This window comes from Littorina saxatilis, linkage group LG5, assembly GCF_037325665.1.
Source record: "Littorina saxatilis isolate snail1 linkage group LG5, US_GU_Lsax_2.0, whole genome shotgun sequence".
NCBI lineage: Eukaryota > Metazoa > Mollusca > Gastropoda > Littorinimorpha > Littorinidae > Littorina > Littorina saxatilis.
The window spans coordinates 39,147,569-39,175,453 of NC_090249.1; the positions used below are offsets into that span (position 1 = coordinate 39,147,569).

At 41.1% G+C, this 27,885-nt stretch overlaps 1 protein-coding gene across 1 annotated transcript; it reads left to right on the plus strand.

Annotated features, from left to right (window-relative positions):
* The first annotated feature begins 280 nt into the window (after nt 1–280).
* On the plus strand, nt 281–9,907 carry LOC138967089 (doublesex- and mab-3-related transcription factor A2-like). The gene is made up of 2 exons (XM_070339573.1): nt 281–1,514; nt 6,536–9,907. The coding sequence occupies exons 1-2, from the start codon at nt 980–982 to the stop codon at nt 7,543–7,545; spliced, it is 1,545 nt and encodes a 514-aa protein (XP_070195674.1). The 5' UTR covers nt 281–979; the 3' UTR covers nt 7,546–9,907.
* The last annotated feature ends 17,978 nt before the right edge of the window (nt 9,908–27,885 follow it).

Sequence of the window (27,885 nt, forward strand, 5' to 3'; positions counted from 1 at the left end):
ACACTGAACGTAAACCTCCAGAGGAGAGTCGACAGCAAGTAAAAAGAACTGGCGTAAAAAGACACGATAAGGCAAAGCGAAAACTGTATAAGATGTGTCAGGCACTTCCACGGCAGAATATCGATTTTTCCAACTGCCTCTCAGAACGAAAAGGGGCGGGGCTAAAACACAAAGAGGCGGGACTTAGGGCGTGGCAGCCACACAGAGCTAGTGTATCGCAGCAAGGTGTGAGGACAGTCCAAGCGGTGAGTGACTTGCCTGGTGACAGACGGGCGCTGTCTCGGTGGCTGATAACTGAATCCTAATCACTTGCTTTCTTAGCCTTGTCAGCTACAGCGACGCCGCGAGAGAACGACAGAGCGAGAGAGACAGAGCGAGAGAGGACGGGATAAAAAGTCAGGTTGCTGGTTTGGCTCGAGGACTTTATAACTTTTGTCACTCCCGTGAGCACACTGAGATATCGGTGTTGCTGGTCTGCGGAATACAGGGATCAGCTGATCTACACTGTAAGCTGTGACACTGTTGTATATTGGGACTTCGGGCGCTCACTCAATACTTCATTCTGATTGTGCTTTATTGGAGTTTGCTTGCCGCTCGTTAAATATGGTGACATTTTAACGAGAATAATCTGTGCTGATAATTAGATTACCTGTGACTTAACAAGACTGAACAAAAAGCTGTATTTTGGATTCAACATAATTATTCTTGCCGTACGCAGGGACTTCAACACCATGGAACAGTTGTAACCTACACACTTTAACGTAAGCGTAGTTTGGAAGATTATGACAGAAGGCTTATCCTGAAAACAAGGTTACATAGGGGTGTTGTGCTGAACCATAAGGACCTTTGATGCTCAAAGGTGAACGTTAGTTTGTGATTTTTTGGTTGTTCTGACATTTGGAGTGTTCGAAGGAGAACTTATCCGACTTCAGTTTGAGGATTCTCTGGTGAAGAACGTTCCCACACACCAATACACAGGATGAGTGGTTCGGAAGATGACCGCGCTTCGGGCCATGACGGCGGTTCAACCTCCCTGTTCCTAAGGTCTTCAGACCGCTACCCCCGCACCCCTAAGTGCGCCCGGTGCCGCAACCACGGGGTGGTGTCGGCCCTGAAAGGCCACAAGCGCTACTGCCGATGGCGGGACTGTGTGTGCGCCAAGTGCACCCTGATAGCGGAGAGGCAGAGAGTGATGGCGGCCCAGGTGGCGCTGCGGAGACAGCAAGCTCAGGAAGAGAACGAGGCCAGGGAGCTGGGGCTGCTCTACGGACCCAACGGCCTCCTGCAGGTCAACCCCACGTGCGTCGAGCTCTACCCGGAGGTCAAGTCCTACATGAAGCCCGGTCCTGACGTCATCGGCGCCAACGGTGACGTCACGGAGCTACGTCATCCACAGGGGAATGTGGGCAAGGACGGCGGTGAGAAGATGGGATGCAGCAGTCCTCCAGGGCATGGAGCGTCCTCGCCATTGACCAGACACGGTTCACCTCCCTCGTCGGACTGGACACCTTATCGTGAGTACCTGGTTTTCTCTTTTTAGTGTAATTGTCTCTGTGCTGGTTTTGTTTGTGTCGTTCGCGTGCGTCAGCTGCGTTTTAGCAGGACTATTGGTTTTTTTAACGTCCTTACAACCGGTATGGCTTTTCGGGGTCGTTTTCGCTGGATGTGCGGTTGTCCTTTGTGAATGTTTAAATGTGTTTGACTAGTTATTGTTGTCGCTGCTGTTGTCATCGTCGTTGTTCTTGTGTTGTTGTTTTTATTGTCGTTGTTGTTGCTGCTGCTGTTTTTCTTTCTCTCTGAGATTCTTCCCTTTTCTACGCAAACAAATGTAGTTTTCGGTGTCAAGTTTCAATACGCTTTTGCCAATGTAGTTGCTCCTCCCGCCCCCCCCCCACACACACACATATTTCTGATAGCCTTTTAAAACATTTGCAATTGCATGAAGTAAGCAGAAATGTTTGTTTTTTGTATCGCAGAAAAATCGCGAAGTATGTTCAAACCTTACATTTCGTTACAAAGTGGAGAGGTTTGTATTTCGTTAGATTAACTGACACCCGTCGTCGTCATTACAAACAACAACAACAACAACAACAACAACAACAACAACAACAACAACAAGCAGGCAAGCTAATTTTATTCATCCCTTTCATCACAATCATACAAAAAACATGGGGATTTTCTTGTATGACTTCAGTTTAAATTTAACATTATTGCCGACAAACTGTTGTGAGCATAATTTATGAACATTATTCATTGGGCGCCAAGAAAATCCTAAGCAATGCTTGTGTTTCCCCTGGTTGTCGATCCGACGTTTGTATGGGTAACATCCGCACTCATTCTGTCGCCGCGACCACATCCTGAGCGTAAACATAGCGCTAATCCAGGCAAACACGGGCCTTTCTCACAGGTAATTTTATACCGGTAGGTTTTGATACAGATACTGTGGTGTCTGTCAACCTATGCCTTTTCATTGAGTTTCTGTGTCGCTGTTGTTTTTTCACATTGAAAAGCCGTGAACGCCGACCGCTTCGTTTTTGTCTTGACCCGTCGAGTCATGGGAACGGCATTAAAGGACAGCGTTATAAACAAGCGCCAGATTAAGATTACATTGAAGCGTGCATTGCTTTTTTGAATAGTGCAATTCTGTTTCAAAGTTACACAAGGGCACCAAAGAAAGAAGAAAACAAGAGGCGAAGCCTTCACGGCTCACGTAAAAAATCGACAAACAGTTACACAAACTCAATCACTCCGTCACACATACACACACACAGTAAGCATAAGTGATACGGTGCAAGAGTGCGAGACACTAGATCTAGATCTGTCTGTCTGTGGCCTACTTACGGGGACACGACTGCCAGATGGCCAGATCGACACTGCGCTTTCGACAGCGCTTCCTCGCGCAGACACTGGAAACACGCTGTGCAGATTAACCTGTATGAAATCTCCTTTGGTATCTTCTTTATCTATTTTTTTGGAGCTACGAAACCGAACAATGTGAAATCATGAGTCGTCTTCTCCGAATCGGCGAACTGCAGCTCGATGATAACTGTATCTATACCACAATCCTTCACGCGATCTGACCTAACCTTGACCCCTGACCTGGTCTACATACCACACACGACACAAACCAGTCAGCTGTTTTTACCCCCCCCCCCCAAAAAAAAACAAAAAAAAACCCCACCACCCGTTTTCTTTGGATACACACTTTAACTACATACGTGCCGACGAATTGTTGATCATTGCTTCAATAATAACCAAGTAAAATTAGTATTTCGGTGTTCAGTCAAATGTTAAAGTTTCTACCACAGACATACATACATACATACATACATACATACGCACGCACGCACGCACGCACGCACGCACGCACGCACGCACGCACGCACGCACGCACGCACGCACGCACGCACGCACAGACAGACAGAAGTTAGCATCGCATAGGCTACACTTACGTGAGCCAATAAGACAAACAGACTAAAGTTGAAGACAACAAGATATTTTGAACAAAGAAGTATTCCGTAAAAAAAACGTTGGTTTGTTTTATTTGAAGAAAGATATGCTCACGGCGTTTATTCAGAGAACAACAAGAAAGACTTTGGTTTCCATAACAAAAAATCTCAGTTGGTTGGAATCAAACTAACACGCTTACCTTGTCGGATAAGTCAGGGTATTGTTTTAATGAACCCTTCGGTTTGCAAACAAATTGCGACTTTTTATTTTCGCTTATGGATTTGTCCTTTCCTGATAATTGTGTTTTAAATTCCATCTGTTCATCTCTGTACGTGAAGCAGATGCTACGCTGATTGTCTGAAAAATCTGAGGATAGATTAAGAAGATAATGCTATAATGCATACTCCCCCTTTTCCATCCCCGGAAAATTCTTGTGGGAAAACTTTGAACCAAAGCAAAGACATAAGAAACTAACAGATATTCCAGTAATCAATACCTTCAGATTACATTATAAGGAAGAATTCTTCACACAATACACATTAAAAACTCAAAAAGTATTAGCAATAATAAGTTAAAACAAACACCCATTCAAGATGAATTTCTCCAAGGCATGTTAGTATTACTCACATACAGAAAAAACAAGTCGCGTAAGGCGAAAATACAATATTTAGTCAAGTAGCTGTCGAACTCACAGAATGAAACTGAACGCAATGCCATTTTACTCGTAGCATCGTCAGGCCACCGCTCATGGCAAAGGCAGTGAAATTGACAAGAAGAGCGGGGTAGTAGTTGCGCTAAGAAGGATAGCACGCTTTTCTGTACCTCTCTTTGTTTTAACTTTCTGAGCGTGTTTTTAATCCAAACATATCATATCTATATGTTTTTGGAATCAGGAACCGACAAGGAATAAGATGAAAGTGTTTTTAAATTGATTTGGACAATTTAATTTTGATAATAATTTTTATATATTTAATTTTCAGAGCTTGTTTTTAATCCGAATATAACATATTTATATGTTTTTGGAATCAGCAAATGATGGAGAATAAGATAAACGTAAATTTTAATCGTTTTATAAATTTTTATTTTTTTTTACAATTTTCCGATTTTTAATGACCAAAGTCATTAATTAATTTTTAAGCCACCACGCTGAAATGCAATACCGAAGTCCGGGCTTTGTCGAAGATTACTTGACCAAAATTTGAACCAATTTGGTTGAAAAATGAGGGCGTGACAGTGCCGCCTCAACTTTCACGAAAAGCCGGATATGACGTCATCAAAGACATTTATCAAAAAAATGAAAAAAACGTTCGGGGATTTCATACCCAGGAATTCTCATGTCAAATTTCATAAAGATCGGTCCAGTAGTTTAGTCTGAATCGCTCTACACACACACACACACACACGCACACACACACACACACACGCACATACACCACGACCCTCGTTTCGATTCCCCCTCGATGTTAAAATATTTAGTCAAAACTTGACTAAATATAAAAAGAGAAAAAAAAAGAAAGAACATTCTGTTAGCAGACAAGAAACTTTGTACTCGACAAAGAGTTCTACGTTTTAGTCACAGAAAATTACCGGTAAGAATTCGAAATGTATTAGTTGGTTTTGTTTTGTCATTAAAAAAAAAAAAAGGGGTTAATTTTACTGCGCGTTATTTTTCCTTTATCGGAATATCTTGTGAGACATTAACAGTCTTGATACATTTTTTGTTTTTCAAGTTCTGCATCGGAGTTGTACTTTAAATTGCGAGTTCCAATCATGCAATTGGAAATACACGTGCGTATGTCCTGAAGTTAAGACGGAATTCGCATATTGCGTATACTATAAAGAACTCTAAAAATCAAAATATATATCTACCTTCTTGTCTCATCATTACTGTTGAGGAACGAAACGACGCAGCCCAGTGGTTTGGCGATCTCTTGCCTGACTATGTCTATGACACAGTACAATTCAAATATGTAGCGTCTGCTTAGAGAAATGTATACATAAAAGTCACTTTATACTGTTGCACTATATAAACTATAATACCGCGGAAGCTAGCATTTCTATTAACTTATCTTAAAGTGTCTGATCTCATAATTTGCTACAGCCAAAAGCGTTTTTAGGCCGGCATTAAGCTTTTTCTATGGGCATTGTGTTTTTCCCACTGTAATATTATATATAGCACACATACACACACAATTTTAAAAACGACTTTTTGAAGTATTAAAAAAGTGTTAAATAAAATAAAGAACAAGGGAAATAAGGATAACACTTCTCAACATTGTCTTCATTGTTTTTATTGGATGAAGCTGAAAATTGCTGGGGGAAAATTAACACATAGACACAAACACAGACACACACATCCCCTGCCCTCTTATGTACACCTCGCTCCCTCTCATGACCCTCCCCCCCTCCCCATCCCCCCGCACCCCCTCACCACCCCAGTCCCCAACCCTAACACTCCCACCTACCGCACAAACAGCTTAGTGATAATGTTCAACAAAACGGCAAATATGTCCATTTGTCAACGTACACGGTTGTTCACAATACAGCCGATTCGGTGAGTGAAACATCATGTTAGCAGGAGGAAAGGGCTGCGTTTTATCAACAGTCTTGGGTTGAAAGCTTGCAGACGACAACTCGAGAGATTCAATGGCAGCTCTTCTAACAAACGCGCGTGTCCGTTGTGGTAATTCCGGTTATTTGACGTGCGGAAAGCACCGACATTATATCATTATTGATTGGTTTGTCTCGGTGACGAGTTTATTTCGCGGCTATTGGGTTAGGCATACTCTGCTGTGAAACAGTAAACGAGTTTCAAAAGATATTTATTTTCTTTCCGTGCACCTAGATATCGGGGGCAACTACATCAGCCAAACATGGGTTGTCTTACCCTTGTGACATAGTTAAGGATACAATCAATATTGCTTGTTACTATTAGTCCTGAATCTCACCGCAAGAAGCTCCTATTGCTCCTCCTCTTTCTTCTTTTTACATTTAGTCAATTTTGATTCTTTATATTGATACTTGTTGGCCTATCTATTGAAACCTACAGCTAAAATAACTGAATCAATATGTTTTTCTTTCACAGCTAAACGAGCACGACTGGACGTCGACGGCGACGACAGAGACTTCACCAGAAACGCCAACAGCGCCTCCCCAGACCGACACCCTCACCACAACCCTCATCACCACGCAATAGACCACCCCCACCCACTCCCACCCAGCCTCCACCACCACCAACACCACGGCTACGATTTCAGCCTTCGCCGCCAGGACAGTAACAGCGCTGCCCCCATCATTACCAGCAGCAGTGGGCAGAAAGAGGGAGAAGAAGAGTCACACAGGCGTCATGGATCCAGACACAGCACCCCCTCCCCCTCCGGCAGACCCTCCTCCGCCTCCCCCAAGCCCTCCTCGTGGCCAGGGTCGCCCAGAAGTCCCGGTCAGCGTGACCCAGAGCTGAACGACTCCGGGCGATCTTCCGCAGGGTGTTCTGCCGCCGACTTCACCCTAAAGAGAACCAGGTCCGACAGCTATAGCGAGGCTGAAAGCAAGTCCCGAGAAGGTCGGGGTGGTGGAGTAGAGTCCGCTGGCGCTGGTGGTGTTGGTGCAGGAAGTCTGGCCCCGCTGGACACGCTGTGTCGGATCTTCCCGCACGTGAAGCGCGAGACGCTGCAGGCGGCACTGGAGCGCTGCCAGCACGACCTGCTGGTCACCATGGACACGCTGCTCAACCAGCACGCCGCCCTGCCGCCCCGCTCTCTGTCCCAGTCCTTCCTCTCCGCCATGGCCCCAAGGCCCCTCACCCTTCCCCCCGGTGGCGGACTCTCCTCCAGTCACGTGACCACCTCCCAGTCCTCCTCTTTGCCCTCAGGGGGTCTGCTGACCCACTCCTACCTGACTCCCTCCTTGGGCCTCAGCGCTGCGGGGTTCAAGTCCGCCTTTTCCCCCATTAACCAGCCCCCCGCAGCGCATTTCAACTCCATGAGGTACATGTATGCTGCTGCTGCAGCTGCTGCTTCTGGCCGTAACGTGGCGCTGATGCCCTACTCTCCCCTACTGCCCAACCTCACGGCACGTGGCTACGGCTACAGTTAAACGACGACCAACAAAGACCGTATGTGTATTCATATTTATAACACACTTTTGAGAACGACAGCAGACTGCGTAAGCTGACTGCTCGAGACTTTGCGAATAGTTAACCGGCAAGTTATAGACTGTACTTCTATAACCGGAGGTTAGGAGCACAGTTACAACAACAGCCGATTGTCAGTCCTATGTGGCTTGTTCCAAACTAAGGCTACATACTGTTTGAAAAAAAACCCACCACTAACAGCAAACACTTGCTTTTGAGATGAAGAACAACCAGAAGCACACGATTTGACATCCGCTGCCAACAGCCAAAGAATGCTGTCAGATTGTTCAGTGGGACTGCTCGGTGGCTGCTGTTGATTCTTCTCTACCACGGGACCATGACAACGGCTGAAGGGTCAAATCAGATCATTTTTCTTCAGCTGTAAGACTATGGGACTTTGTTTCATAAACAACCGCAGACTACCAGTATGAATGCTCTGGATAAGGAGCAGATGATATAATTATATAGACAAACTCCGTTCAGAGTCTCAACTCGTTTGCCTCAAGATATTGAGCTTCAGCAGACTGCCAACTTTACTACTCTGGGTAATGAGTAGAGCTAACGAAACAAACCTCGTTGAAAGCTACAGCTATATATACTGCTCAGAACTAGCCCGCAGAACGACAGCAGAGTACATTATATCCTTCGCTGATCGAATATAAATGTAACCAGAGTGGTTTTTGTCGAGACTAAGTTTGTGTATGTACTTGTTTGAGACTATGACTGAGAGAACAGCACCTACATTGCGTGCATGCCCTTCTGACAATGGCGTAGGTTTACATAAAATATGAACACGTAGGAACAGACAGTCCTCTATGTTCCCAAACATTTGATCAAACCTGATTGAGTTCTGGATTCTGACAAGGAATATTCTCGGATGAGACAACTCGAATGTGATTCAATGATTCAATAGTTGCAGTACGCAGAATATTTCACTCCTTGACTGTGAATAATTGAATACAGCTGCTCTGATGAAAGACATCAAATTGAAAGTTACAATATAACCCATAAAATCAAGACACTGACTTAAAGAGTCACAACGTTCCTGAAATTGTCCTTGATTTTAATGCACAAACGTTAACCAATCTGAACAATCGTGAATCTTGGTTAAAAATCAGTATTTGTGACGTTCAGTAATGCGATACTTAGTTGATGTATACGTGTCAGTTTGATGGCTTTGGCTTTTACCTTGGTAATAAGGTATACCATTCTACGTTTTGTGTAAAGATTGTCTTCACTTTTTCTATTTCTTGTCTCAAATAGTATAATGCAAGTTGTTCGATTGCGTCAATTTATTGTGTTCAGTTCCGTCCTAGCTTTTGTCCATAGTTCCGTATGAAACGATTTCATTACTCGACAAAGCCTCCTAGCTCAGCATTTAAGTCTCCTTTTAGCATTTGGATGGAGCTAGGAGTCTGTATAAGTTCATATATTTCAAGTATGTACAGTACTCCTAAAGAGTGCACAAACTTTGCTTCTTAAAGGCTGACATAGTCCTATTTAATTAGTTTAATTACTTCCAGGGCTTTTCCCATCGTTGCGGGGATGTATAAATTAAGCTTCCTGCAAAGTTTTAGGTTTGAAGCCCTTACCAATTACGAGAAATAATTAATTCTTTATTGCATTGTTTAGCAACAGTTCTCCAGGACTTGGGCTATTTTTAGACCGTTGACGTCACTTCGTGACGTTTTGTAAACCAAAGATGGCGTTTGAGACGTTCTGTTTACATTGGACACTATCAACACCACTTTGCAATACTGAAATAATTTTTTTCTGTGTTCGAAAGCTACAGCCAATCGTTATTATATCCCCTTAGGACAGTTTTATAACATTATTGGCACATGTAAACAATATGAAATAATTAATGAACGCTACGAATATGGCAGCCTTTAAGATGACAAAACTAAAATCACACACATTTACAAATCAAAGTTTTGTAATAATATATCAGTCTTTTCTGTTCACTCTACTACCGCGGATATATTTAATATTTTTGCTTCTCTCACAGCAGTTCCAGTTGGCAGAACACTAGACAATTCTCGAGAGAAAAAAAGCAAACAAATCTCGCCATGAGAAGCATATAATCTGCAACGACAAGTTTGCGAAGAAATGTTAGCACGTCTGCTTTAGACGACGGACGTTCGTCAACGTATTTTCGTTGAAAATGTCCGGAGAATGATGTTATCTGTATGCAACCGGGGAGTATCTAATAAGATTAAACGTTTTGACTTGTTGAAGTGTGTCTGTTGACTTTTTGTCAAATTTCGATGTAAATGTGTTTGTTTTGTTTTAAATTAACTGATATTAAAGCATTTGAATTTGAAATTTGGTAGTTTATGGTGTGTGTGTGTGTGTGTTTGTGTGTGTGTGTGTGTGTGTGTGTGTGTGTGTGTGTGTGTGTGTGTGTGTGTGTTTGTTTGTGTTTATACGCAATGAGCTTACCAAACAACAATAAATGCTTTCACCAATATACCGAACTGCAAAAGAAACAATTAAACACAGAAGCTACATCCACCATGTAGTGACAGAAAAGGAACACAATCAATACAATACAATACAATACAATACAATACAATACAATACAATACAATACAATACAATACAATACAATACAATACAATACAATACAATGCAATGCAATACAATACAATACAATACAATGCAATGCAGTGCAATGCAATGCAATGCAGTGCAGGCAATGCAATACAATACAATACAACACAATACAATACAATACAATGCAATGCAATGCAATACAATACAATTCTATACAGCTTATTATCTCAAATACAGAAATTTAGATTGTGGTTGAAAACATGGCAATTGATAAGAAAAAAATTAAAAAATGTATAACTCCGTTACAGATGTACTCTTACAATCGTAAAGTGATCTTTTTCCCGAAACTTAAATTAAAATAAAAACAAGGCACTATGTACAAAATGGCGTCGAATTTGTTATAAATATGTTATTGATAAAACAGTAATACTTTTACTGATAGAAATGTTTTGAGGAATTTACACAAACTATCAACCAACCAAGCCATTATTAATCCACAAGTAAAGCCAGCCAGCCAGACAACCAATCAAACAACCTGTGTGCAATTACTCTTCCAACCATTAACCAAACTGTCAGTCAACCAACCTACCAAGCAAGCAAGCAAGCATTGAGCGGATATGCAATCAATCAATCAATCAATCAATCAATCCATGTCAACACTTACACCAGGTCATGCCAGTAAACCATACACTTATTTTGATTGCATGTTTCAATACTTTCCTTCCTTTTTATTTTATCTTTTTATTTTATTTTGAAAACCAGCGACGGTTCTGCTCCAACACTCCCTTTCAAACCAAAAAGGCCGGGTATGTTTTAAAAGAGTCCGGGGTATGTTTAGCATTCACGCTTGAGGAGCGAGCGCTTTCACTCCCTACTCTTTAAACTGGCAACAAAATATTTCTCCCCACAATGACGAAGCTGTTAAGGAACCATTATGCATACTAACACACAGGAGGGCGAGCAAGAACCCGCCAACCGGCGGAGCAAGCAAAAAACACAATGAGGACAGACGTTGGTGATTTTAACACGACCGCGCTCGCACTATTACAAACAGAAGGTGCTCTCTTTTCACTCACCGCTGTTCTCTTTCGACCATTACGGGTGGTGGGGTGGGTTTGAAAACAATTACCCCCTTTGCTGCGACAGTCGTTTGGCGCGATTCCCCGTGGCCGGAGAGTGTTTGGGGAGAACATGTCCTCATTGTCGCAACTCACCGGCATGGGTAATAAAAGTGGATATTTTGCTCCCCCGACATGGGGTGGCCATTATTTACGAGCGCGCATCGCTTTCCACGATGGGTCGGAGCGAAGCTCGCTACGTCGCACAAAACCCAGAGGGGGAAGCTAATTTCACACACTTGGTTTGCAACTTTAACTTTCTCACGCGACCCCCTTCAGCGCCGGGTATGAAAATGAGCTCCTAACGCTGAGAGCATACAAAAGCATTGAAGTTGAACTGAAGGTTTGGAGGAGGCATTTTTTGTACAGCCCATCCGTTTTGGGGTGACGCTGAAATTGTCGGCTCTATGCATAACCGGTGACAAACAAAGTTGAAACAGAATCACTAGGTTTTTGTGCGGGGTTGCAAAGCTGCGAGAAAGCTTCAATTAAGTGTCAACAGTTTTGTGAAATTAAGTCAGGCATTTGACAGCGTAAGGCCCCCCGCAGGTAGCAAAGGTTTCAGAAAACGGTGTAGAATTAATTAAAAGGCTGAGGCAACAGCAGGACTTGAAAGGTGATTGAAACTTTATATCACGTTTTGGCACAGACCGATTTGAAGACCTTTTTTTAACCGGTTTCCTAATATTATGGTACACTTCTGCTCATTGACCTCAAGTTTTTGTGTGTATGCCTTTTTTTTCCTTAAAAAAAATACTACGCATGGTTTGTTTTCTGTAGAGTCAATAGCAGATGAGCTTTACTTTATTTAAACACTCAGCTACACAATTCGAGTTTGTGGTGACTGCCAGCGTTGTCACCGTAAGTTTTGTCTTTGACTGTTCACGCACGCTTTGGGTACATAGATCAAGATTTGAAAATGTTCTCCAGAACTCAGAACAATATTTTGCATATTCGGAAATGGAATGCAAACGGCGGTCACATGGAAGTCTTTGTTCGTCAACGTCAAATTCTAATAACTTCTGCATCTATTCAACGAACAACTTTATATTTGGTGTACACGAACTTCAGCTTATGCATGATCATATCATTAAGTTTCAAATATATTGGTCAATTGGTTTGATTTTTGTGCTTTTTCAAACAAAATATCAAAATTCGGGAATCGACTGAAAAGTAGGAGGTTTGACATTGAGCGGTAAATACACTCGCGCTATTTCAACCTTCCAGATAGGCTATTATTGATTTTTCAGATCACCAATGACCTGGGGTGTATTTGTATACTTGGACCTTCAGGTATTCCCAAAGGTAAAAGTCTGAAAGGTTTAAATCGAGTAAGAGTGCGTATACTGCTCAATGCCAAACCTCGTACTTTTCAGTCGATTCCTGAATTTTGATATTTTGTTGGAAAAAGCAAAAATATCAAACCTCTTGACCTTCAAATTGGAATCTTTGTGATATGATCATGCATAAGCTAAAATCAATGTACACCAAATATGACGTATTTCGTTGAACAGATGCAGAAGTTATCAGCATTTTCATGGGTTGCATTTTTGGGGGGTCACCCTGTACGTTACAATAAGGAACAACTATGCGTTTTTCTTCCTCTCCTTTTTGTGTATGAATATAGTCTTGCTTGCCAGACCACCACTGAGTGTCATACTTCCCGCATGCTTACGTCGTGCAAGTGGAAGCGAAAACAACATATGCTACGTGTGAAATGAAAAATGTATACGTTTCAGTAGAATTGCTTTGAAAGATAGATTGCTCACTCTATTAAAACAACACCGAGTAGCAGAACACGAACTACAAGAACACGAACAAAAAGAACAACAACAAGAACAAGAACACAAAGAAAAAGAAAAACAAGAACGACAAGAAAAAGAAAGAAAACAACAACAACAACAACAACAACAACAACAACAACAAGTGAAACCAACTATGTCGCTACCTAGGATTGGTCATATCCACAGCTTTTGGACTGCGCCTTGCCTACACTAACCGCATTTAGGTCAAAATGTGATTGATACATCTCTCTTTAACAAAATATGCATATCTCATTTCAGACCACCTGCGAACAAATCAAATATACAATAGAAAATGATTACGTTTTAAAGACAGATCGGCTCGCGTGTCCGCTTTCTGTTAAAAAATGAAAGAAAAGTCACTACAGTGTATAGATAAAATCACAATTTGGAACAATTGTCAATTTCCTGCACGCAGAATGAATAGTAAACAGGATGCGAATTTAGGAAGATTATTATCGCTTAGGATTCGAGTCCGCAGATGCTTAAAGCAATGGGTACCAATCTGCGCAGGTAGTCCCAATTAAATTTGAAACTTAATACTAAATTGTCAAAGTCCCTGGAAACCGACGGATAATGCGCGGGTAACAGACTGTCTGCGACAGACACAGGGATTAACAATGCCCTTGATGTCAGAAGACGATAACGCCACGGTTTTACTGCTCCTGTGCGTGCTGCGTTCACATTTCTCTCTTCTCTGTAAAGTGCATCGATACAGTTCCCCTTTTGGATCCTGGGACCAGTGCAGTACCATGCATTTAAAACGCCTCATAGCTGCAGTATAGAACAGCAACCAAATGTGAGGGTCAATCTGTGTGCGCTGACTCACGGAGTTGTTTCGACAACAATTTTGAACAAAATTGTGCAAGCTGCTGCTTGACCAAAACAGAGCGAAAAGCATAAAGTTCTAACTTTAAAGACCTCATTGCTGTGTGTAGTACAGAGCAGCAAGCAAAACTGAGGAAAAACTTGGACGCTGAATACATGAGTGTTTTAGGCAAATATGTTGTGCCAGAAGCCTATCATAATAATAGTATTTCATCCACTTGTGGTTGTGCACAATAGTGTCAGCTGCTGCAGGACCCGCGGAATAGAGAGTACAGTGGAACCTCCCTGTTGAGACCTCCAAAAATCTGAGAAAATCGGGTCTTTTAAAGGCTGACATAGTCCTATTTAATTAGTTTAATTACTTCCAGGGCTTTTCCCATCGTTGCGGGGATGTATAAATTAAGCTTCCTGCAAAGTTTTAGGTTTGAAGTCCTTACCAATTACGAGAAATAATTAATTCTTTATTGCATTGTTTAGCAACAGTTCTCCAGGACTTGGGCTATTTTTAGACCGTTGACGTCACTTCGTGACGTTTCGTAAACCAAAGATGGCGTTTGAGACTGTTCTGTTTACATTCGACACTATCAACACCACTTTGCAATACTGAAATAATTTTTTCTGTGTTCGAAAGCTACAGCCAATCGTTATTATATCCCCTTAGGTGCAGTTTTATAACATTATTGGCACATGTAAACAATATGAATTAATTAATGAACGCTACGAGTATGGCAGCCTTGAAAGAATGGATTCTTAATTAACATGGGGGTAATTTTACAGAGGTTATGAACAGAAAGTCTGAGAAAACAAGGTCTTAAAACGGAGGGAGTCTTGAATTGGGGGCGGGGGGGGGGGGGGGGGGGGGGGGGGGGGGAGGGTTCACTGTATATCGCAGGCGTGGTTCGGTTACCTGCTGTAGATGACTAACTTGATGGCGTGCGTCGAGTGTGTTTGCGGCATGAAAGAGTTTTATCGGAGTGTATAATGTTGCATTAAAAAGAAGGTTACTGGGGACGTTGAAGAATGTTTTACAACAATAGCAGGCTTACATGTTGGTTTTCCATGTTTGAATTAAAGCATGAATATCATGCATGATGTTTCTCAAAGAGCACATTCTGTACTGTAGAATGTTCAGGGATTTAGCGCCAGATTTAGTGCATAAAAACAGAATATGTACCTAGACTCCTTTTCTAAATTTCATTCATTATTGAACTTGCAAGAAGTCACAGCTGTTAAAAACACAAAAAGACAGACAGACAGGCAGACACGCACGCACACACGCACGCACGCACACGCACTCACAAACACACACACACACACACACATACACACACACATACGCACACACATACACACACACACACACACACACACACACACACACACACACACACACACACACACACATTACTTCTTCTGTAAAACCATGTATAGACGTCTTGACTCTTTTTACATTTAGTCAAGTTTTGACTAAATGTTTTAACATAGAGGGGGGAATCGAGACGAGGGTCGTGGTGTATGTGTGTGTGTGTGTGTGTGTGTGTGTGTGTGTGTGTGTGTGTGTGTGTGTGTGTGTGTGTGTGTGTGTGTGTGTGTAGAGCGATTCAGAGTAAACTACTGGACCGATCTTCCTTAAATTTTTCATGAGAGTTCCTGGGTATGATATCCCCAGAAATGTTTTCATTTTTTCGATAAATGTCTTTGATGACGTCATATCCGGCATTTTGTAAAAGTTGAGGTGGCACTGTCACACCCTCATTTTTCAATAAAATTGATTGAAATTTTGGCCAAGCAATATTCGACGAAGGCCGGACTTTGGTATTGCATTTCAGCTTGGAGGCTTACAAATTAATTAATGACTTTGGTCATTAAAAATCTGAAAATTGTAATTAATTTTATTTTTATAAAACGATCCAAAATTACGTTTATCGTATTCTTCATCATTTTCTGATTCCAAAAATATATAACATGTTATATTCGTATTAAAAACAAGCTCTGAAAATTAAAAAATATAAAAATTATGATTAAAATTAAATTTCCGATATCGATTTAAAAACAATTTCATCTTATTCCTTGTGGGTTCCTGATTCCAATAACATATAGATATGATATGTTTGGATTAAAAACACGTTCAGGGAGTTAAAAAGAATAGAGATATAGAAAAGCGTGCTATCCTCCTCAGCGCAACCGCACCAGCGCTTTTCTGGATTGTCAATTTCACTGCCTTTGCCACGACAGACAGACAGACGATGCTACGAGTGTACGGTCTTGCGGAAAAAATGCAATGCGTTCAGTTTCATTCTGTGAGTTCGACTGAGCTTGACGAAATGTTGTATTTTCGCCTTACGCGACTTGTTTCCTCTTTAAAGTAACTTTAACGGTTGAACCCGCAATTAATACACTCCCTTTTTGTAACATTTATTTATGACAGCCCGCATAACACTCCCTTCTTGTAACATTTGTCTTGGAGATACACTGTAATGTTAATTTCACCAGAATACATTTGAAATTAGTGAGCGACCTCTCGGTGCACATTTTTTCAAAGAATCGTATACCTTACACGCCATCGATTTTGTTGGTGGGTTTTTTTTTTTTTTTTACGGCAGAATTGGTGTAGTTTGTCGAGTGAAACAAAAACGACTGATTTCACAGGGCACGGATCGGCTCCACGGCTATCGTCGCGCTTTAAAAACAAAACAAAACACACAAGACAAAACCAACACAGAAAACAAGTAGGGGTGCGACATTTTAACGCGATACAAATGTGCTCTTTGAAGTTTAAGACAGAAAGGGATTAAACAGGTGTTGAAATTAAGAAGCCTTTCCAACTCAGTTCAACTTGAATAGATCGTCAGGTTAAGAAACCGTGCCCTTTTGATGCTGTGATTTTACATAAAATTTACAAGTGCCTCAATAAAATAAAACCCCATTAACAACACCAAAAACAACAACAACAACAACAACAACAACAAAAACAACAGCAGCAGCAACAACAACAACAACAACAACAACAACAACAACAACAACAACAACAACAACAACAACAACAACAACAACAACAACAACAACAACATGGGGTAGATGGAAAAAAAGTCGCTGTCTCGTGAATGTCAAAACACACAAATCATTCACAACAAACAATTAGGCGCTGAATTGTAAGCACAAAAAATACAACGTGATACATGCTTATGGGAAGAGAGAAATTTACCTTATCTAGTGTAAAGAGTTAAAAAGAAAGGGTTTTAAACGCATACATCTGCCACAACAAACGATTTGGAGTTGAATTGTACTTAACAACTACGTGGTGATTTATTTATTACGGCCGAGGGAGAAATCTTAGAAACAATCACAAAGGATTCAACCTTTAACATTTAAAGTTTTAAATAAGAAAAAGAGTTCGTCTAGCGAATGTCAAAACACATAAATCCATTGCGACAAACGGTTTGACCCTGTTTTTGTATGCAAGAACGACACTATGATTACTGCTTCTTTGGTAATGAGAGACATTACTGCAGAGAGGGACAACCTGACCGTTTAAGCCTTTTTGAAGCGTTTATGTCTAGGGAATGTCAAAATACACAAATCAACTGCAACAATAGTTTAGATACGGAATTATAAACAAGAGCGAGTATATGATTTCTGCTTCTTTGGAACAATGACACCTTGCCAGTTTTAAAGAATTCAAACCCAAATTTGTAATCGTGTCGAACAGAATAATGAAAGAGTTTATAATTGGTATCATAGTGTACATACTTCTTGAACTTCTGCGTGTACACTTACAGAAATGTATTTGATTCTGTGATGGGTTGTTCGTATATAGGAAATGTGGCAGGCTCTATTTATGCCTGTATATAAAACAACAATCAGGGTAGTTTCAACATAATATCAATTCAGGGTTATCATAGGTCCTATTCATCGGTATTAAGACCCAAACAATTAAAAACTGCTTTCTTTTTAACACCGTCAGCAGCGCATGATGTCCTCCGGAGAATTACGGGAATATGTTTGTTGGGAAAGAGGCAAGATTTCGATATTCTAGAAGGGGCGGGGATATAGCTCAGTCGGTAGCGCGCTGGATTTGTATCCAGTTGGCCGCTGTCAGCGTGAGTTTGTCCCCACGTTCGGCGAGAGATTTATTTCTCAGAGTCAACTTTGTGTGCAGACTCTCCTCGGTGTCCGAACACCCCCGTGGGTACACGCAAGCACAAGACCAAGTGCGCACGAAAAAGATCCTGTAATCCATGTCAGAGTTCGGTGGGTCATAGAAACACGAAAATACCCAGCATGCTTTCCCCAAAAGCGGCGTATGGCTGCCTAAATGGCGGGGTAAAAACGGTCATACACGTAAAATTCCACTCGTGCAAAAAACACGTAGTGTACGTGGGAGTTTCAGCCCACGAACGCAGAAGAAGAAGAAGAAGAAGAAGATATTCTAGAAATGTCTACCTGGCTTTACATTTGTTCTCGGCGCCTTTCCGCCAATTCAAACCCCGAACCGAACTTTTGAGCGTCTCGCCAGCAGTTTTTGAGACGAGCTTTTCAATTGGTGGCCATTTTTAGCTCCATAAGCGGTCTGTAAGTTCCGGCCGGACCAAGACACCGGGAAGACACAGCGCGAACGGGTTGTACGCTGTTCACATGGTTACACTTTTAAATCTACATTATTTTGTACTTGTGATAAAAGGGAATCCTTGGGACTAGCCACAAGTGTCTCTAAATTGCAGGTGGTCTTCTCTGACAGCGGTACATTTTTGTCAACAACAAAATAAACAAAGGGTCAAAAGGAAATGTCTTTCTTGGAATGTGTTCTCGCATCAAATGGGCCGCAGGTATTACTGTATATTAAAGAGACAAGAAACTCGGCAACACACCTCAAATTTGCCAACTCCCACGAAAGCGGCGTATGGCTGCCTAAATGGCGGGGTAAAAACGGTCATCCACGTAAAAACCCACTCGTACAAAAAACACGAGTGTACGTGGGAGTTTTAAGCCCATGAACGCAGACGAAGAAGAAGAAGAGAAATTTAATAACAGCTGCATTAAGCTCATTCTACCGACCCCAGCACAGTGGCACCGGGCGCGGCGTGGTTCATGTATAAAAGCGAATTACGCAAACCGCGCATACAGGCACCCCTTGCAGCGCGGACACGCTCGCTGAGATTCTAAATAACCCCCGGGTGCCAACAGAGCCAAGCGATCGGCGCGATTTATGACCTGCACCCGCAAAGGCCGCCAACAAAACACATGACGACATGTCGCGATTTATGTAACGCGAACGCGTTCAGGAGCCTTGTCGAGCGGTCTCGCAACGTTGCGCAACCAGCTTGAAGACTCTTTTCTGGCGCAATGACAAGCGCCAGGGGACTGGCAACATGGGGTGATGGCTTGATGTTTTGGTGTCTTTGAATATGTTTTATTAGCAATCAGCAACAGGGGAGCTGTTATACACGGCGTTGACTTGATGTATGGGTGTCTCTCCATGCTCACGACTCAAAGCCCGGAAAGATGTCTGTCTACCCCCTCTGTTCCCTTACGCAGCGATTGATGAAGAACAAAATGATACTTAACAACAAACTACCAACTAAGTAAAAAACACACCAGAAACACATCCAAACATATTCACACACACACACACACACACACACACACACACACATACACACACACACACACACACACACACACACACACACACACACACACATGCACGAAGAAAAAACCCAAAAACGACTTTTTTCTTTTCTTTTTTTGCGTAATGGCAAGAGACAGGGGATGTAGCCTACAACACCGCGGGGCGATGACTTGGTGTTTTGGTGTCTTTACAGGTATATCTTTCTGTAGCAATCAGCAACAGGGGTGCTGTTCTACACCGCTTCAAAAAGGAAAAACTTAGTCCTCGAGAAAAATATTATCAGCAACAGGGGACTTGCCGTAACACTGGGCGACAATTTGACGCATGTTTTTATCTGTCCATACTCTCCAGATTAGCGGGCATCGGGGACGATCTAATGCCTGTAGAGACGTCTGTCTGCCTCTGCTTTAACCTTCTGCAACAACGACAAACAAGGCTCAAATGAAAACAAGAAATGATAACCAGAAACAATGGAACTGCAACATGCGGTTCTATGTATGGGCAGGCCTGGAAGTGGCCATGTAGAAACATGTAAATGGCGAGTAGAAATGTTCATCTACTCGCCAAATGCGAGTAAAGTTGTTGAAAAAAATGGTTGGTTCGCCGCTAGTAAAGTTTTCTCTGGCTAGTAAATGTTCAGAATCACAAGCCAAAAGCTAGTACACCATTTGTTTTTTTTACATTTAATCAAGTTTTGACTAAATGTTTTAACATAGAGGGGGAATCGAGACGAGGGTCGTGGTGTATGTGTGTGTGTGTGTGTGTGTGTGTGTGTGTGTGTGTGTGTGTGTGTGTGTGTGTGTGTGTGTGTGTCTGTCTGTGCGTGTGTGTGTGTGTAGAGCGATTCAGACCAAACTGCTGGACCGATCTTTATGAAATTTGACATGAGAGTTCCTGGGAATGATATCCCCGGACTTTTTTTTTCTTTTTTTCGATAAATACTTTTGATGACGTCATATCCGGCTTTTTGTAAAAGTTGAGGCGGCACTGTCACACCCTCATTTTTCAATCAAATTGATTGAAATTTTTGCAAAGCAATCTTCGACGAAGGCCGGACTTCGGTATTGCATTTCAGCTTGGTGGCTTAAAAATTAATTAATGACTTTGGTCATTAAAAATCTGAAAATTGTAATAATTTTTTTATATAAAACGATCCAAATTTACGTTCATATTATTCTACATAATTTCCCGATTCCAAAAAACATACAAATATGTTATATTTGGATTAAAAACAAGCTCTGAAAATTAAAAATATAAAAATTATGATCAAAATTAAATTTCCGAAATCGATTCAAAAACTATTTCATCTTATTCCTTGTCGGTTCTTGATTCCAAAAACATATAGATATGATATGTTTGGATTAAAAACACGCTCAGAAAGTTAAAACGAAGAGAGGTACAGAAAAGCGTGCTATGCAGCACAGCGAAACCACTACCGCGCTGAACAGGCTCGTCAGTTTCACTCCATTATGCACAAGCGGCGGACTACGGTCATTGTGAAAAAATGCAGTGCGTTCAGTTTCATTCTGTGAGTTAATTCCACAGCTTGACTTAATGTAGTAATTTCGCCTTACGCGACTTGTTTTACTTTCAGGGCGGAACTGGGTGGGTTTTTTGTACACTTTGTTTCTTTAACAAGCTTGGAAATACATATGCTTTCTACATCCGCAGTAGTTGCCTTCTCCAACAATATAAAATCAAGGCTTAAAAATCACAAAAACACAACAGTGACTCTATTAATGTTGATGTAATGGTAAGCGACAGGGGAGTTGCCACACTTGAAACTCAGCATGCCGTTTACACAAGCCGGCTGCTTAGGTACTCCAGAGAAAAGGTATATATGCAAGTCAAGAAGTATCGTTTTATCCAGCGGAACTGATAAGCGTTTATTCGGTTAAAATATATTCCATTGTCCAGAGAAAGCATATGGGGTGTAAAACTAATGTTTAATCGTTATGATCTTATGTTTTTGTGCAATAACGTTTTTTTTAAATGTGAGACGGGCCTGAAAACAATTTGTTGTTTGTAAAAACAATCACAAAACTACATTGATTTGTTCTTGTTCTTCTAATTTGTTATTGTTCTTGACTCCGAGTATGGTTTCAAAGAACAGAGTCTTGAGTTCTTTTAGTCTTGGTTTAAACAAGTTTATTCAATAAATTTCATTGGTACTATTGCCGCATACATGAAATTAGGAACATGGAGCACAACAAGCTTGGCTTATGAGCGTACTCTTAAAAGCAAATGAAATTTGGCGGACGATTTTTATTTAACAAGTTTGAAATAATGTCAAAATAATAATGGTAAATTATGATAGACAAACATGTAACAATAAAAGGAAACAAGTCGCGAAAGGCGAAAATACAACATTTAGTCAAGTAGCTGTCGAACTCACAGGATAAAATCAGACGCAATGCAACGCAGCAAGACCGTATACTCGTAGCATCGTCAGTCCACCGCGCACGGCAAAGGCAGTGAAATTGACAAGAAGAGCGGGGTAGTACTTGCGCTGAGAAGGATAGCACGCTTTTCTGTACCTCTGTTCGTTTTAACTTTCTGAGCGTGTTTTTTATCCAAACATATCATATCTATATGTTTTTGGAATCAGGAACCGACAAGGAATAAGATAAAAGTGTTTTTAAATTGATTTTGAAAATTTTAATTTGGTCATAATTTTTATATATTTAATTTTCAGAGCTTGTTTTTAATCCAAATATAACATATTTATATGTTTTTGGAATCAGCAAATGATGGAGAATAAGATGAACGTAAATTTGGATCGTTTTATAAAAAATTTTTTTTTTTTACAATTTTTAGATTTTTGATGACCAAAGTCATTAATTAATTTTTAAGCCACCAAGCTGAAATGCAATACCGAACCCCGGGCTTCATCGAAGATTATTTGACCAAAATTTCAACCAATTTGGTTGAAAAATGAGAGCGTGACAGTGCCGCCTCAACTTTCACGAAAAGCCGGATATGACGTCATCAAAGACATTTATCAAAAAAAAGAAAAACCGTTCGTGGATATCAATCCCAGGAACTCTCATGTCAAATTTCATAAAGATCGGTCTAGTAGTTTGGTCTGAATCGCTCTACACACACGCACGCACACACACACACACACACACACACACACACACACACACACACACATACACCACGACCCTCGTTTCGATTCCCCCTCGATGTTAAAACATTTAGTCAAAACTTGACTAAATGTAAAAAACAAACCAACATGAAAAACAATGCTAAACTAACAACAGTACTCACACGCGCTCGCACACTCACTCGCACACACACGCATACAATGACTTCCACATGGTTGAAAATAGAATACTACCGGAACAAGGAATGTAAACAGTGCAGACATGGTCGTTTCGAACATGGATGAGATAAATGCATTCATTATTCTTTTAGTCTTGATGGATATTCGAGGGTTTACGCAGTAATGTACATGTACTTGAGAAGTCGTCATAAAGTAAAGGGGATCAGACACCGCATAACAATTATTGCATTGAAAAATAACTGTAGCACTTTGGTTTGAAGGAAGCATACCGACCCCAATGTAACCAAGTGTACGCCGAATGTATCATTTTATTTTGGGAGGGACGTATTATTTACCTTAGCAAGCAAAACATGTTTAACGGCTTTGTACGGCTTCGTGCGTGGGTCGGTTCAACCGGTGCCACCGTAATATGAGTCTTACAAAAAAGAAATATACAGGCTACAATGTATCTGCACCCGAAAGGGGATGGCTTACACAATAGTCCGCACCTTTTTACCTGGAGCATAACTTGCCTTTGAAAGGGTGAGGCAGTGAAGTTTCAGTGTATGCTTGTGTGTGTGTGTGTGTGTGTTAGAGAGAGAGAGAGAGAGAGAGAGAGAGAGAGAGAGAAGCAGACAGACAGACAGACAGACAAACAGACAGACAGACAGACAGACAGACAGACAGGCAGACAGGAAGACAGACAGGCAGACAGACAGAAAAAAACAGAGCGGCCTTGCACCCACAAAAAGTTACGGTTGTTGAAAGCTGACATCAAATCACGCTTTCCCGCAATGTTAGCTGAACATGAGGCGGAAGTTCTCTTTCCAATGCGCCTGCGCTGCACGAGCAGCTAGCGGCGCCACGAGCTGTCAAGGGCCACAACTATGGACGCGAGACGTGATGGTACCAGAGTTATCAACCCTGCGAGAATATGGCAGCCGTCTCAGGGACAGTTTGCTTTTTGAAATGGCGCCTCTGCTTCGCCTTTTTCGCTCCCGTGAAAAGAAAACAGAAGACAAGGTGAGTTTGCAGAAGTTACATCTTCTGGTGCAATATTGTTTACCCCTAAACAGAACCTGACGCTGGATGCGTGCACACAATCACTGGCTGAGCCCCTAACTAAAGAGAAACAAACAAGCAGATGAAAAGCAAAGCTAACCTAGAAATATCAACACAAATAAAAACAAGTCGCGTAAGGCGAAAATACAACATTTAGTCAAGCTGTCGAACTCACACAATGAAACTGAACGCAATGCAATTTTTCAGCAAGACCGTATACTCGTAGCATCGTCAATCCACCGCTCGTGGCAAACGCAGTGAAATTGACAAGAAGAGCGGGGTAGTAGTTGCGCTGAGGATAACACGCTTTTCTGTACCTCTCTTCGTTTTAACTTTCTGAGCGTGTTTTTAATCCAAACATATCATATCTATATGTTTTTGGAATCAGGAACCGACAAGAAATAAGATGAAAGTGTTTTTAAATTGATTTCGAAAATTTAATTTTGATCATAATTTTTATATTTTTAATTTTCAGAGCTTGTTTTTAATCCAAATATAATATATTTATATGTTTTTGGAATCAGGAAATGATGAAGAATAAGATGAACATAAATTTGGATCGTTTTATAATTTTTTTTTTAACAATTTTCAGATTATTAATGACCAAAGTCATTAATTAAATTTTAAGCCAACAAGCTGAAATGCAATACCAAAATCCGGCCTTCGTCCAAGATTGCTTGGCCAAAATTTCAATCAATTTGATTGAAAAATGAGGGTGTGACAGTGCCGCCTCAACTTTTACAAAAAGCCGGATATGACGTCATCAAAGGTATTAATCGAAAAATAGAAAAAAAATTCCGGGGATATCATGCCCATTAACTCTCATGTAAAATTTCATAAAGATCGGTCCAGTGGTTTGGTCTGAATCGCTCTACACACACACACACACACGCACAGACACACACACACACACACACACACACACACACACACACACACACACACACACACACACCACGACCCTCGTCTCGATTCCCCCTCTATGTTAAAACATTTTGTCAAAACTTGACTAAATGTAAAAAGGAACGTCAAACACAAACAAATAAACTGAAAGAAGAGAACAAATCCAAACCAGTCATAAAGTGAGACGCAAGGTCAAAGCAAAACAACAGAGAATTCGGTTAAACGAAGGAAGACGTGTATGCACATGATGTCATGTTTGTTGGCAACCGTCCACCCGACCCAAAGGAAATGCGGGCCATGTATATTTGCATGTAATAATCTTCTGTTAAATTCCTCTGTTCCCCAACACCTTTTATTGCGTGGGGGGAAAAATGAATGAAATGAATAAAATAAAATAAATTAAAGAAAGCAGGACAAGTTGAAAAAGAGGACAAGAAGGCCCCATCCCCATTTTAGATCTCAGAAACAGACAACTTACATGAAAGGCGTCTTGGTCAAACTGAGGTTATGTAGTCACGTGACAGTCTGCTCTTGACCAGCTGCTTCGCGGTCATCTGTTTAAGGCCAACTAGCACTTACTTTCTAACCAGCGCTGTTAAACTGTTAGCTGACCAGGTCCACTTGGTTCCTTGGGATCACATATTGTACGTGATGGTTAGACCACCTTCTGAAGCCAGTTTAGATATGTTTTACAAGGGGGAGGAGGGGGGGAGGGGGCACATAAGAGATGGAGACCAAAAAGAAGGATAGATTTCATAACGGACACACGTCAGTTGAAGCATTCGTCTGACGAATATGATTATACTGTTCGTATATTCACACGTAAAAAAAAGAATATTAATAAAATTAAATAACTTAAATGAGATAGTACATTTTGGGTTGTGTGTTTAAAAAACGTTGTTTCTTGCATTTAACTGTTTTGCACTCACAACAATACCCGATACGCCTCCACCTGATAAAAAACCCACCCACACACAGAAAACAAAGAACACTGAATCTAATATACTTGATGCATGGATCCTGAAATCCACTCCCAAAATTGAACAACTATTCTACGCTAAGATCAAGTAAAACTCACCCCTTTGCGGACCTGGTTGTTTTCAAAAGCTTTACAAAATTGAAACAAAGAAAGAAAATTAAGCCACTACTGTCATCAATGCTCCCCCCCCCCCCCTCCAAAAAAAAAATCAAAAATTCCCTAGCCTGTTAACGTTTTCTCTAAAGTTCGTCCACCCTCCAAACCAGAGCACGGTGGACGAACGAAAAGTGTTCAATTTTTCTGTGTCGTTGTCCGCTGGCACACCCAGGGGGCATAACTCTTGCTGTAAGGCGCGTGTGAAAGCAGACGACAACTTCACGTTGTCCAAACAAGGGTCAGGGAGCCACGGCCAAGACTTGTCCTTGTTTGACCGCTGTGTTTTGGCCTCCTCAGCACGGGACACAATCGTTAACAACCACTACTCGAAGCAGACGTCGAGCTCCGAGAACTGCAAAAGAGGTCAACTCAGGACACGTTTTGTGTGAAAAGTGAATGGAAGACGGTGGGTTGGAGTTCACTTTTATGACTATATCATACAGGGACATCTTTGATGACAAGGACAAATGCGTGGAAGAAAGGAGAAGGGGTAGTGAGGATGTTAATGCTGTGCTGCTGATGACGATGAGGAGGAGGGGGGAGGAAGAGGGGGGAAGGGGAAGGAAAATAAGGTTGTTGTTGAGATGGAGGTAGGTGGATTGATGAAAGTGAGCACGCAGTGGCATTGTGCGAGAACGAATCTGCAGGACAAGTGCACCGACCACAGGTAAGAAGGAACAACACAAAGTGCAGCACATGCATATATCTTTCTTTGTAGGGGCTAACTACACTGTCATTGACGGCTGGGCTGGCTATATTGTCAGTATTCAGTGAAAATTCCCTTAAGAGATCGTAAGGAACTTTTTGACTTAATATCATCAGAATGTCATTCTCTCTTGACTGGGAAATGTCAAGAGAACCTGATTTGTACTTATATGCCATCACAAAACGAAGCTATACCATTAAGAAAAAAATGTCGCAAACGCCAGTTACATGGTACATGTACATCTCACCTCAAAAACAAGCATAGTGTTTGAAAAAACGGAGCTAGGCATGGGGTGACTTGACTTGACAAATCGTTAAGGCGGTTTCGACTGAACTGGAGACATTACTACACTAGAAATCAGCGGTATTTATTTATTTATTAAGGAGATTTCTATAGCGCATAACTAAAAGCACTAAAAGTAGTGGCTTCAGTCGGTATAGGGGAAAGTCGCTAAACCTGGAACAGTTAAGGAGAAACAGCCGTACCAGACAACAAAATGGATATTGCAAAGCGTTCTTTATATTGTCACATACTAGACTCTATCAGTAGATAAACGAACCACATAAAATAAAATAAAAGTCACGCAACTCATCAGACTGATCATAATAAAAATGTCTGCATTTGTTCCAGGTTGGACGCATGGGTGTGTAAAGTGGAACACTGTGTTGTCAAACTCGAAACACATACAAACACACCCTGATTTTTATATTTAGTCAAGTTTTGACTAAATATTTTAACGTAGAGGGGGGAATCGAGACGAGGGTCGTGGTGTATGTGTGTGTGTGTGTGTGTGTGTGTCTGTGTGTGTGTGTAGAGCGATTCAGACTAAACTACTGGACCGATCTTTATGAAATTTTACATGAGAGTTCCTGGGTATGAAATCCCCATACGTTTTTTTCATTTTTTTGATAAATGTCTTTGATGACGTCATATCCGGCTTTTCGTGAAAGTTGAGGCGGCACTGTCACGCCCTCATTTTTCAACCAAATTGGTTGAAATTTTGGTCAAGTAATCTTCGACGAAGCCCGGGGTTCGGTATTGCATTTCAGCTTGGTGGCTTAAAAATTAATTAATGACTTTGGTCATTAAAAATCTGAAAATTGTAAAAAAAAATAAAAATTTATAAAACGATCCAAATTTACGTTTATCTTATTCTCCATCATTTGCTGATTCCAAAAACATATAAATATGTTATATTCGGATTAAAAACAAGCTCTGAAAATTAAATATATAAAAATTATTATCAAAATTAAATTGTCCAAATCAATTTAAAAACACTTTCATCTTATTCCTTGT

Excerpts from the sequence above, each read along its gene's own strand:
- LOC138967089 (XM_070339573.1), top strand. The coding sequence starts at position 980 with ATGAGTGGTTCGGAAGATGACCGCGCTTCGGGCCATGACGGCGGTTCA. Across the intron at positions 1,515-6,535 it reads GTCGGACTGGACACCTTATC|CTAAACGAGCACGACTGGAC; the intron begins GTGAGTACCTGG and ends TTTCTTTCACAG.